Source organism: Drosophila busckii, chromosome 3R (assembly GCF_011750605.1).
Source record: "Drosophila busckii strain San Diego stock center, stock number 13000-0081.31 chromosome 3R, ASM1175060v1, whole genome shotgun sequence".
Lineage (NCBI taxonomy): Eukaryota > Metazoa > Arthropoda > Insecta > Diptera > Drosophilidae > Drosophila > Drosophila busckii.
In genome coordinates, this window is record NC_046607.1 from 3,450,471 (window position 1) to 3,464,204 (window position 13,734).

Genomic DNA, 13,734 nt, shown 5'->3' on the forward strand with positions numbered 1-13,734 from the left:
AGACACACTAGAGTTGAGAACAAATAGGCAAGTCATCGTCATGTGGCCATGGGCAAGCGGATTAGCTTACCTGCTTGCCCGCTCTCTCTCTCTCTCTCTCTCTCTCTCTCTCTATCGCACTGCAAGAGTGCCGCTCCCCTGAGTGCCAGCTAAAAATTTACGATTTTAGCACAGATTGTAAAGTAAATTTTCCTGTTTTTATTTCGAATTAACAAGCGGCCCAGGCAAACAAATCGCCAGACGACGGACACACATAGAGAGAGGCAACTACTTACAGTAGTGTGTGTGCGAAAGAGATGGAGCGAAGACAACATAAAAAGGAAAGTTTCTTGAAAACAATCTTCTTTTTTTTTCCTCTCTCTCTTTTGTATCTTCTTTAGAATGCGCATTACAGGAAGCCATGGATGCGAACCGGTTCGCAATGTTCTTTCAAACAGCGTTAAGCTGAGCGGTTACTTAATAATGCAAACAGGTTTCGGGCTTACCTTTATTCCAGCTAAGGATGCTGGAGGGACTGGGACTGGGATTGGGACTGGCACTGGGACTGATCAAAGCTGACCAAAGTAGAAAGGCACAAGCGTTTCGCTTGAGCTGAGTTATGGATATTGATATATGAACGAATGTAAGCAGGCTATGGGTATTGTGCATTGTATGCCGAAATGGCTTTTTATCAAAGCGATGACAAAGCGCGATTAGAACCGGGCCACAAGGCACACACACACATACACACACATGCACACACACAGGAAATCAGAGAATGTGGGCTGTAACATGGCCGTATTCAAGAATTTAATGAGCGAACAGCAATTTGAAGTTGTTTGTTAGCTGCACGCATGTGTGTGTGTGTGTATGTGTGTGTGGCTTGGTAGGTGGCAACTCACAAATTAAACAGTATAGGGTTTCCTTCTTATGCAGGAAGTTTATGCCCACATGGCATTATTATATCTTTTCATTATTTTATATATAAAGCAGTTGCATTCGAACTTATTCTAGCTATAGAAACTACAGCTAATTGTCTGTTTGTTTGTCTGTCTGTCTGTCTGTCTGTCTGTGTGAGCCGCCACACTAATGCAACTAAAGCTAATTACTGTTGATTCAATTTACTCATGCCTTTGTGTAATTTTTTCTTTGAGCAATTTCCTGTTACCCTCACTATACTTTGTAGTCTTATGGCGAAGAAGAAGCCGTTCCGTACCTATTTCTTTAATTTGAGCAGTTTGGTAATTTAAAAATTGGTGTGCCCCCCATAATCAACTGTAATGCGGTCGACTCGTCGTTAAGCACGCAAGCAGCAGCAGCAACAAACACACACCAGCAACAATAGCTGCTCAAACAAAACATATGCTTTAACAACAACAACAACAGAATAGCAACAACAGTAATGGGCACGCCAAAGCCAAAGCTTCACTCACAGACACGCTGCCAGACGGTCACACAAACAGCAACACACACACACACACATACACACACAGTAACGATATGGATACACGAAGGCGCAGACACACCTCCTCAACAGTTTTTACAGCAGTACTCTGACCGAACAGCTGATTTGTTATCAAATGGCGCTGAATAAGCGGAGAGCAAGCGTGAGAGCAGCGCTGAATTCTCACGCTCAGCAGCGCTATACAAAAAAAAAATAACAAACTCTAACGACGCTAGCAGAGGCTGCTGCTGCTGCTGCTATGGCAACGACCTTCCTTATTTATTACAATGTGTGTAATCGTGTTCGCCATATGTACACATGTATATGTATGAGTAGGTCTCTCTGTGTGTGTATTTACTCTCTGAAAACGTACTTGTATGACGTAGTGCTTGTGTGTGTGTGGCTTGCAGACGACGCTTTAGTAGGCTGCGGGGGGCCTGGGGGCGGCAGCGGTGTACACTGACTTAAATTGCTTAGTTTTTAGTGCAGAAATGTCTGCAACATTTAAGTTTAATGTTGGCTCGTTACTGTTGTTGCTTCTGCTGCCGCTTCTTATGCTTTGTAGCAGTCTCTATATATGTATGTGTGTGTGTGTGTTTTATTTTTTTCGCTTTGTTGATGGGGCATGCTGGGGATATGCTGATGTTGTTGGCGGTGGGGAGGTGGCGCTGCTTGAAGGGTAATCTCTTTTGGTGTGTATTATTTGCTGGCAGCTTTTTGCACTGAAAATGTTGCGCTCATTGCGCAGTTTCCGTGTGGCTTAGTTTGAATTTTATTTTAGTTGTTGTTGCTGTTGTAACTGTGCAGCTGCTGTTTCTCTGCTGCGCTGTGGTTATTTTTTGCTTTAGTTAACATATCTGTTTCAGTCATTTTTAATACTGCTGCTTCGTTTTTTTGGGGCTTTCATTTTAGTGCCGCACCTCGAGGCTTAGAGAACGTATAGAGCGCATGCAAGATGTATGACAATTCTATGAAACAATTTTGGCTGAGTGTCGCTTACTCTGCTACTATCTTGTATAAATTTAATGTAGCTAATAAACATTTGTAGTTAAAATTTAATGCCTTTAAATACATGCGGATGATCAAGGCAGGTCATTAAATGGTAACTGCATACTCTGTCTGAGCCATAAAAGAAATCATAAAAATTAAAGCAGGGCAGCACTTAACACATACGCTCCACTGAGAGCGAGAGAACGACGCCACACACACTCTCACACACACACACAATTGTATGAGCATGATTACAAAATAAAGAGGCAGAGCAATTTGGTCGTTCTCTCTCTCGCACACATGCAACAAAAACAGTTGTAAAGATGGCCGCCGTTGCTATTATATGGCTGAATTTGTAAGCAATACCAACACTCACACACGCACACACACAGACTGCAATTGGCTTAAGCGCTTTGCCAGCAACAATAACAAAGTTGTCGTCCCACTGTATCTGTATCTGTTTGTGTGTATGTGTGTGTGTATCTGCTGAATACGCGACGACGTCACGGGCCAGTCGCCGATCAGCTGTGCGCGGCAGGTAAGGCACACACACACACACTAACACAGCCATACAGGCAGCGTCGCAGTCGGCAGAGAAAAAGGGCCACAAGCCAGGCCCAGACAGTCGCTTGAGAGAGCTTGACGCGTGCAGACGGCTGCGAACAATAAATTCCGAAAAACACCAAAATTCTCAATGTTCTTTGAAAACTGCAGTTAAACAGCAAACAATAAACATTTTTATAAATGTGCTAACTGCCAAGTTCAATTGTTAAGCAAGTGAGACGAGTGTACCAAAAATTTTAAAACAAGTTGAAAAAAAAAACACTGAAGCAAAAATAACAACAAACGTCGACGTTGGCGTCGCGTAACAGCTGTTTCGGTATTTCTCACACTCTCTTGCGCTTACTCTCTCAGCGGCAGCATCTAATTCAGCGCCGCTCTCTCAGCCCACGCAGAGGTAGAGCGCTCTTTGATTCCGTTTTTTTATTTCGCTTGCGCTGCTCAAAGTGAACGGACGTGTGTGTCTGAGCGAATAATTCTCTGGCCGTCAAAGTCGCTTGGAGGAAAGGCAAAAACAAAAAGAAAAAAAAACAAACTGTAAAACACACACGCGTGAATTTGCATTATAAAATATCAAGACTGAACAACAAAAAATCTAAGCAGAACACACACAAACCAATTTGCAGCTATAAATACATAACAAGAAATAATAAAATAAAGACTGATTAACAAATACTATAAATGCAAAATAATTAAATTACGGGTGCGAGCACGAAGCCAACAAAATTCAAAGCAAAGCGAAATACAAACAAAAATTAAACACGCGAGCAACAACAACATTATATGGATTAAGGTTCCTCTCACTTACACACACGCATACAAACAAATTAAAAAACACACATACGCGCATTAATACACTCAAACGGATTAACTGCAGCTTAAACAACAGTTAGACGCCGTCTCCTCGGACTGTCTCTCTGTCTACATTTGGATTACCAGTGCCAATATATCAATTCTGTTTTGTCAATGTCAAAGTGAAGTGTCGAAAGCAAAGTTGCGAAAGCTCTAAGTAATATGAAATTCTAACGCAACAAAGAGCAAAAAGAAAATTAAATTAAATCTGCCAACAATTGTGTGTGTGACAAACAACAACAGCAGCAATTAACAACAACAATGACGATGGCTGCTTGCTATGCCAACTATGACATGTCCTCCATGTCGTCGCTATCGCACAGCATGTCGGCTGCTCTGCAACAGCAGCAACAGCAGCTGCAGCAGCAACAGCAACAGCAGCAGCAGCAACAGCAGCAACATCATCATCAACAGCAGCAGCAGCAGCAACAGCAGCATATGTATCATGCTGCAGTTGCTGCGCACCAGCAACAGCTGATGCAGCAACAGCAACAACGCCAACATCAACATACCCCCGCCAACAACAACAGCAACAGCAGCAACACACGTCAGCACAGTCATGTGACTGCTGTGGCGGCGGCCCAAACACAGGTCGCCGCCAGCAACCAGCGCCAGCAGCAACACAGCAGCAGCAACAGCGCCGCAGCCGCCGCTGCCGCCGCCGCTGCAGCAGCAGCAATTGCACTCAGCAATGCTGCAGCCGCCAGCAGTGTAAGCGTCAGCAGCAGCAGCAGCAGCGCCAGCAACACCAACATCAGCAGCAGCAGCGGCAGCAACAGCAACACCACCAAGGACTACAGCATACCATTGCATGTGGACTGCAGTGTGGAGTACGAGCTGCCCAATCAGCCAAAGCCGCCAGCTGGTCAGCGCGTGGAGCCGCTCCTCATGATCCATCCCTGCTATTTTCGCAAAATGGAGTCGCAGCGCCGCAGTCCGTTTGTCAACAATATGCAGGCAACGGCGTCGGCGAATGCACGCAATGCTGCCAGCAGCGCTGTTAGCAGCGCCGCCGCCTTGGGAGGCGGTGTTGGTGGCGGCGTGACAGCTGCTGTGCCTAGCAGTGCTGCCCGACGCAAGACACAACAAATGCAACAGCAGCAACAGCAGCAGCAACAGCAGCAGCAACAACAGCAGCAGCAGCAACAGCAGCGGCAAGCTTATCAGCAACAGCTGCGGCAACAACAGCAGCAAATGTCACAAATGTCGCAGCAGGCGCTGTATCCAGTACAGCAGCAACAGCAGCAGCAACAACAACAACAACAACAACAACAACAGCAGCAGCAACAGCAGTTGCGACAGCAACAACAGCGCAACCAAAGTCGTCAAAGCCAAAGTCAAAGCCACCAGCAGCAGCAACAGCAGCAGCATCACCAACACACCCACACACATTCACACACACACCAGCAGCAGCAACAGCAACAACACATGCAACAACATGCGGCAACACTGTATGCCACCAAGAACAGCAGTGTTGCCGCCGCTGCCGCCGTCAATTCCGCCGCCATTACATCCACTGCGAATAGCGCTGGCAAACGCGATGCGTTGATTTCGGGCAGCAGTAACAACAACAACAACAGCAGCAGCAGTTACAACAAACACCAGCAACATCAGCAGCAACACCACCAGCAGCAGCAGCAACAACAACAGCAGCAGCAACACTGCCTGCCACCGCCAGTTGCACCTTGGGATGCAACAACGGCAGCAGCGGCGGCTGCTGCGCTGCTCATTGATCGCTCGCCGATGGCAACAGTTCCTAGCAATTATCAGGCTGGTCCTGAGGCCACGCCCATGCACCGCTTGCCGCCCACAGCGACTGATAAACTGAGCGGCAAGTATCGCCAATATTTGCGCACTCAACATCGCATGCATCCCTATGCGGCAGCAGCGGCAGCGGCGTCACTAGCCGCCGCAGCCGCTGGTGCCAATCTGGGGCATGCCTCGTTTGTGCCATTTGGTGCAGCGGCAACATCGGCGACGGCAGCGGCAGCACCAACATTCCAGCAACTGCAGCAAATCTCCTGTTATAATGTGTGATCCAACAATAATAATAACAACAGCAACAGATGCAACAACAACTACTACAACAACAACAACAACATCATCAGAGTCCAGCAGCAACAATAACAACAACAACAACAATCTGAGACAGACGCTTACCAAGTAAACGTCAATGATAAATACATAAACAAAATCAACAACAACACCAACCACACCAACAATATCAATAACAACAACAAATTGCAAAACGCTTCTATTTAGTTGTCAAAATTTCAATTGTTTTAGTTTATTTTTAATTTTACTCAAAGGGCTTGTGTTCAGAACAAGAATCAAAAATACGGATTGTGTATTTATTATATCTAACATATATACCTATATATATATATATTTCAAGCATACATACTCGTATGTAAATGTGTGCGTGCATTTCACTTGTGATAATGAAATTTGAAAATGAAATTTATCAAAAATCAACGAGTTATGTTGTCAAGCTCAATTTGATTCAATGCATGTACTAAATACACTCGAAAAAAAACAAACGAACGTATTATGTTTATTTTTTGTAACTCTATGATTGCAGCCCTGTAATGATCTGTGTACATTATTTGATTGATTTTTTTCTTTGCATATACATATATACATATTTAAATTAAGCTGCTAACTAACAATTATTGTTGCCAAAAATTCATAAAAACAAAAAAAACACAAGAAAATCTGAAATGAAATCAATTTTCTTAAGTAACTTGTAGTAAACCAACAACATCAACAACAACAAACAACAAAAACAAACAACAAAAAAATGCAAACTATTGTAGTGATATTTGTTATAAAATAATTTTAGTAATTATGTAATTTAATTTAAATTAAAAACAAAACCAACAAAAAACAACAACAATGCGTGTAAACCAACAAGAAATAAAAATGAAAACAATAATATAAAATCATAACAGTAAATGGAATGCTAAAAAATTAAACATATTGCATTATTAATTCTAAAATATAAAACAAGCAGGTAAAGCAAAAACAATTTCTAAGCGAAAAATTATACAAAAAAAAATTATAATCGAAAACAAAAAAATACAAAAAAGTATAAATATATATTACACACATATACACACACACACAACTAGAAATGAATAAATATTATGCCAAATTATGCAATGTGTAATTTGAGATAAAAGCGATTTATGCAAATCAATTCAAAAATTCTAAAACATTTTGTGTTTTCAATTAAAAGTTTCAAGAACTCATAAGAATTTCCGCAGTATTTTGCCGTCGGTCTTTTTGTTGAATTAGATTTTCTTTTACAGCTTGAGTATATAATATTTTTTTTCTTTAGTGTGACTTATTCATTTGCTTTGCCCCACGCATTTGCCAACCCCTCCCCCGCACACACATACACACACACAAGTTCGAGACAGAGCGTTGTGATTGATTGTTGTCATTGATTGAAGACTTTCAGCTCAGTCATTGATTATGAGTAGAGTCGAGTCGACTTCGCTCGCTCATACATAATGGACGCATTGTGTTTCCGAATTCTGTTTAAAGATCTATAGATCTATGTAGTAGCGCTGGCAGCGCTTGTAACGGTAAACTTATATTTTTAGCCAACCCAAACAGACAACGAAACGAAAAACCAAAAACCTCATTAGGTAACGTGACTAAGTAATTGATTGCTTAATTGCCAACCAAATGTGGCTTTTGTTCGCTTCGAAAGCTAAGACTGCAATTCTTGTAAACACTTTAACAAATTGAATTGAATTGAAATGAATTATTGTGTGCATAAAGATTATAATAAGTTTCACAATAAACAAATGCGCGATATGCGGCGACTGCTCGTAAATTCAGTAACTAAAAATAAAAACAAAAAACCCCAAGCTAATCGCATAAAGAGTTAAGCAGAACCCCAACATGCAACATCCGTTTCCCATTGACCAAAAGTGGACTCGTTTGGCCATTTGATTTGTGGGCACTATAACTGAACTGAATCCATTCACATATGATTCACTTTGGTCTGCCCTAAATTCAACGAAACGAGTCCAAGTCGAAGACACAACCGTTCCATGACAGGAACTGGCCTCGAACCACATGCGGACTTATCTGTCTATACTTGAACATACTTAGTTATAAGTCTATGTATAGACACATGTGTGTGTATGTGTGTGTGTGTACTCTAGGTTATGCTAGTAGAAAGCAGCGTCAACAAATCTTGTTTAGACTATAATAAACTAAATACTGCGCGGCAGCAGCAGCAAAAAAATAGAAAAAACAACACCATAACAGCTCGACGAAAGACAAGACATTGACGATAGTAGTAGCTATAGCCTATGTCTATATGTAGTATTAAAACTGAGTACAATGGGCTGGGTTGGGTTCGGTTGGGTTGGGGTGCAAACTTGGCGTATGCTGATTTAACGTTGGGAACTCTGATTGTAATCTATTCATATATGTATATTCATTTATGCAATTCAAATATTAAAGTGGCCGCCATAGATTAAAATTTCATAGCTCAAATGCCAATTGACTGTAATTAAAATTTACTACAGTCTGAACAACATTTGCGGACTTTGCTGAGTGTTTTGTTTTTTGCTTTTATTTTTCTATTTAAACAAATCAAGCGCACAAAATACTAAAAGCTAAGGAAATCAGCTGTTTAGCTGCCAGTGCCAGTGACGTTTGCGTTTCATTCAGTTCAATTTGAGTTGAGGTCGTTCACACACACACACACACATACAGTTGCATATGTATGGCAGGTGCTTGAGCTGTGGACTCAAATGAAAGCTGCACTTTAAAGGATTGCAAGTGTGTGTGTGTGTGTGTGTGTGTGTGTGTGTGTGTTGCTGCTTCAGAGCAATTCTTTTGAGATAATGGGGCCAGGCCGCTACACTTCAAGTGGCTTGTACTTGAAAATTTCAAGTAGCTTAGTCATTTTAATATTTCTTTTTTTTTTTTAGAATAGAAATGAGCTCAACGCTCACTCAAGTGAGTTGTACTTGTGCATTTGGTTCCTTAACTTTCAAGTCAAGTCATTTAACAGTCAGTGCATGTTAATTTAGTAATTGCTGTTATGCAACTGTCTATAAAGCTTCTGGACTTGTTGTCTACTAATTGACTTATTTGTTCGTTTTGGCCTTTTCGCTTTGGCTGCTGCTGCCTACGCATTCAATTCCAAACGTCTGCTCCTCCCTCCCCTCCTGCCATACACAAAACGGAATGGGAATGGGTAATTCAAGCCCCGCTGTGGGCAAAGAGCAGCTGCCATTTAAAAGTCATCAAGAGAGATAAATAAACTCAATAATGGGCACACTAAAATGTGCACATAAAAACTGAAACAAAATAGCATGCAAATAAAACGGCATAAAAAGCAAATACAGCAACAAACATTCAGGCAAACATGCCTAAATAAATGTACATACATTTAGCTATATATGTGTGTGTGTGCATAACCCTCAAATAAAACGCACACACACAGGCAGACAGCGAGATAGAGAGCAGGAGATTGCGGCGAGTGAAAGAGAGAAATGCTTAGTTATTTTTAAATTTAAGCTAAAAGCAAAAAAAAAAACTCACGAAAATTGTTCAAAATGAAATGACGCAAAGCGCATTAAACAAAGTCCAGAAAACAAAATATCAAACAGAGTCACAGCAATGCGATAAAAGCAAAAGCAACAAAGCCAAAAAAAAAAAAAAACTGAAGTAGAGCGCAAAAAAAGTCAAAAGAGACTTAACAGCAGCGTTGACGTCGCGTCGGCGGAAGCTGTCTAACAAACGGCGTCAGTTTATGCGACTGTGTGTGTGTGTGTGTGTGTGTGTGACTGCGGGCTTGTGGGTGAGGTATGCGGGCAGTCGTTTCGCGGGGTCAAGGGGCCAACAGCTCAGGGACACCGCTTGCATTGAGGCTGGTCATAAAAGCTCATGCTTATGAGCAGACAAACTCTGAGTGAAAGGGAAAGAGCGTGTGAGAGAGAGCGAGAGAAGAGCGAGAGCGCGAAAGATAGAAGCTCAGACCAGTTTATGTTTTCTACTCGCTGTCTTATTTTTTTTTCATTCATTTATTAATTCATTCATGTTTGCTTTTTTTTTTTTTTTCTTTTTGCTTTGTTTGTTGTGTGTGCGCTATTTTGCATTTTCACAAGTGGCTGATTTTGGGGTCAGCTTAATCCAAGCGCTTTATCATTTTGTGACTTAATTAAAACATTTGCTAGCGCAAAAAGTTATTTTTAATTTATCTATATATGCTTAATCACTGCATATACACTGCAAAAAAAACTAGCATTCTGTATATTTAAATACAGTATTCAAGTAAAGCATTTATAGAACAACTGCCAGTGTTGCCCCCTACTGCTCTTTTGAAATAATAATTCCCACATTTTCATTATAATTGTATATTAAAAATGAAATGCCAGGCAAATATAAATGTATGCCAACTGATAAATATTTCGTTTAGTTATTCATTTATTTTTGCCGCTTTTTGTATAAGCCAGCGACATTTTTAATAAGCCTTAATTAAAATGTACAACCAAAGCGAAAATTTATAAATGTAAACAATTAGTGGAGCCAGCGATAAATTTTGTAAGCGAATTAACATAATTTGTATGCATGAATGCACAGTAGAGAGAAATTCAGCTTTAAATAAATTACAAAAAATAAAAATATGAATAATTAATTAAAAACTCAGCTAATTGAAGTCGGCGGAAAAAGAAATAATAATCCAAGATTAGGCACAAACATAAATTTATAATTATAATAATAATAAGCAGGCAACAAAACTCAAATGAAGAAGCCATAAATAGCAATCGTTAGCTAACACTGCGGGTAGCCAAAAACGCTTAGAAAATACGTCTGTGTATATATTATAATATATAGTATATATGATCCAATATATGAGTCAGAGCCACTGACGAAAGCCGATTAGTCACGCTTAATTATAATAGAATACTAAACTATGCATTTGTTTATAAAGTAAACGATATATACATGTTTTTTTTTTAATTTAGCTTGAGCTGTAAAACAAATAAACAAAATTACACAATATATAACAATTATAAATGTAAAGCTACACTTTTGGCTGGCCCAAAAGCTGTGAACAAATTAACAAAATGCGTTTGTATGTAAACCAATTGAAATCATGAGACAGCTGAGAAGGTCAAAATGCTTTCGAAAAGGCCTACAAAATGGAAAAACTTGAACCACAAACTTGAGACATGGCAACAAGCTAAATTGAAAAAAAAAAAAACTAACAGCAACAAAAATTAAAATCAACAACGTGTAAAACTAGTTAGTTAGCGTAAAAAATTAACCAAAAGAGCATGTGAAAAAAAATGAAATACACAAGAAAACAATTAAAAAGCATTAACGCTTGAGGCTGTCACAGCTTTTAGCTGAGGGGCGGAGATGGGGAGAGACAATTGCATACTTGGAATGACAGCCAAAATCTTAAGGTTTAAGCCTAGACATTACTTAACTTAAGCCTAAAGACAAGTAATTTCCAGCTAACTTTGCTTTCTTGTTCAACTATAGTTTAGATTACAAAAAATTGGATGTATATAGAGAAATCAGTTAACCGGCACGAAATTGAAGGCACTACTAAACCAGCTAACATATTGTATATGTGTAATTGATAGTTAAACCATAAATTAGCCAACCAACCATATTGTGACTTACCAACAGCAACAACAACAACAACAACAAATGCATACAAAGTAAACGAAGCAACAAGTATTGAAGTATATCCAAATATTTATATATTATTATTAACATATAGCTGACGACTTGAAGCAACAAAATACATGCGCGTATAAAGAGCATAACACCAATATACCTAACTACATACACAGCCTATAACTATAACTAACCATAGTATATACTTAGACTATATACCAACTACGCCTATGCCTATAAAAGAAGCGGCTAACAAATTATGTAAAAACCAAAAGCATTAACATTCGACTAGAGAAAGCTACGGGGCAAACCTTATACTTATAAATTACATATATATATATATATATATATATATACTAGGCCATCAACAAATTATACATTATAATTACAGTTATATGCGCTGTGGGGTGGGCAGCCCCCCATTTACTTATGAAATGCAAAAGTTAAACAATTAAAGTGCTGACTAAACAGAACCGAATACAGCAACAAATATATATATACAAATATATACTTATACGATTATATAGTACTTGTATTTAATAAAAATAAATTATCATAAATTTCTGCTTTGAACAAAAAATTAATGTTTAAATCTGCATTAATTTCCCATCTTTTTTTTTATAAAATAAAACTATAAAATTTGCAAAAAGCTATACTGAACATAAACAGCTTGTTTTTTTATATTCTATTTTTGGAACTCAATAATAAATTGCTAAATAATTCAAAAGAATTTATAAAAATTGGTATAATTTGCATTAAGCTTGGGGGCATTTTAAGTTGCACACACACGCATGCATACACACACACACACACGCACTTGTATGTGTACATCTATTTAAATGTGATAGTAGTTTTATTCAAATTACCATAATAAACAAAAGCAAAAAACGAATCTTTTGTGTTAGAGCAACAACAACAAAAAATGTTTAATTGAAACTAAATTTCTTAGCAGCTTAACTATGTACATGAATTTAATAATAATAATATATAAAAACAACTAGCTGGCTGGTCTTTGCACATAATAAAAAATGCTGCAAATGAAGTTCATGTAAATTATAGCACATACAAATCTCAAGTATATATTATATATAAAGTGTATAAAAATCAAATTAAATATATATATAACTAACTATATATAAACTAAAACGTGTAGCATATTATGAAATATTATATTGGTCTGCATGCGTAAGAAAAAAACTTGACAAACAATAAAAAGCAAGAAATGATATCAATAAAAATGAATTATAAAATATATACGAGCATTGATTGTAAATGTTAATGGGGCAAGTTTTTGTTAAATTTGTGACAGCGTGTGCTTTCATTAATAATAATCATCTGCGCTATCATAATGATGAATAATGAAACGAAATATCAGCGCACGTATTTGTCATTTGGGCGCCCAACCCTCACCCCCAACCCAGCCCAAGTCTAATGCGCGTATTATCAGCTCACTCATGAGGCTCATGTTTCAAATATACAACGTTGCTTTACTTTACTTTACAGCTGCTGCTCATAGTATGCATGTTGCTGTTGTAAGCGTCAGCAGCAGCAGCAGCAACAGCAACAGGAGCCATTAGCTTGGAACGCCACATGACGCAGTCGAACTGCGTGTTGTACTTATTTTAAATGATTGCTGCAAGTTGTGAAGGTCTCTGATGGGGGCACCTTCATATACATACACACGTGTGTGTGTGTGTGTGAGTGTGTGTTATGCTTAATAATAATATAGACGTCAGTTGGTCTGCCAACCAAGCAACAACAACAACAATTCGAGCTATGACTGGCAAACTGCGACGGGCGGCAATTAAAAACGCTTTAAAAACTGCCAACGCCCACGCCCATGCGGCGTCTAAAATAATTAAAATATTTAAAATAGTTGTGTATGCGGCGCATCGTTTTTAATGAGCGCACATTAAAAATCAACACATAAATATTTCATACGTTTATAATTTCCTTTTCTTGCTTTTCAGCTTTTGTCTGTCTGTTGTTTTCCAACTAAACAATGTTCAACTTGGCGGGCCAATAAACAAATAAACAAATGAATTGAATTTGTTTGTCTGACTCTGTGTGTTAAATTTGAATACGAATTTTTGAGTGTAGAGACAATGGCAAAGGTTTTATAAATTATAATTTATGTTTATTGAGCGATATGTCATTTAATTTTCGTAGCGCTTATTGATTTTATGCGCAACAACAGCCAAAGATATCTGTATATCTATAAGATGCGGCATTTATGACTTGTCATA

General features: G+C 38.8%; 1 protein-coding gene across 1 annotated transcript; it reads left to right on the top strand.

The window, feature by feature from the left end:
- The first annotated feature begins 3,598 nt into the window (after nt 1-3,598).
- LOC108601486 (centrosomal and chromosomal factor) lies at nt 3,599-6,640 on the top strand. The gene is given in 4 exon segments (XM_017989384.2): nt 3,599-4,465; nt 4,543-4,595; nt 4,597-5,128; nt 5,201-6,640. Coding segments are annotated over 4 exon segments (1,626 nt in total). The 5' UTR covers nt 3,599-4,087; the 3' UTR covers nt 5,864-6,640.
- Nucleotides 6,641-13,734: the final 7,094 nt, after the last annotated feature.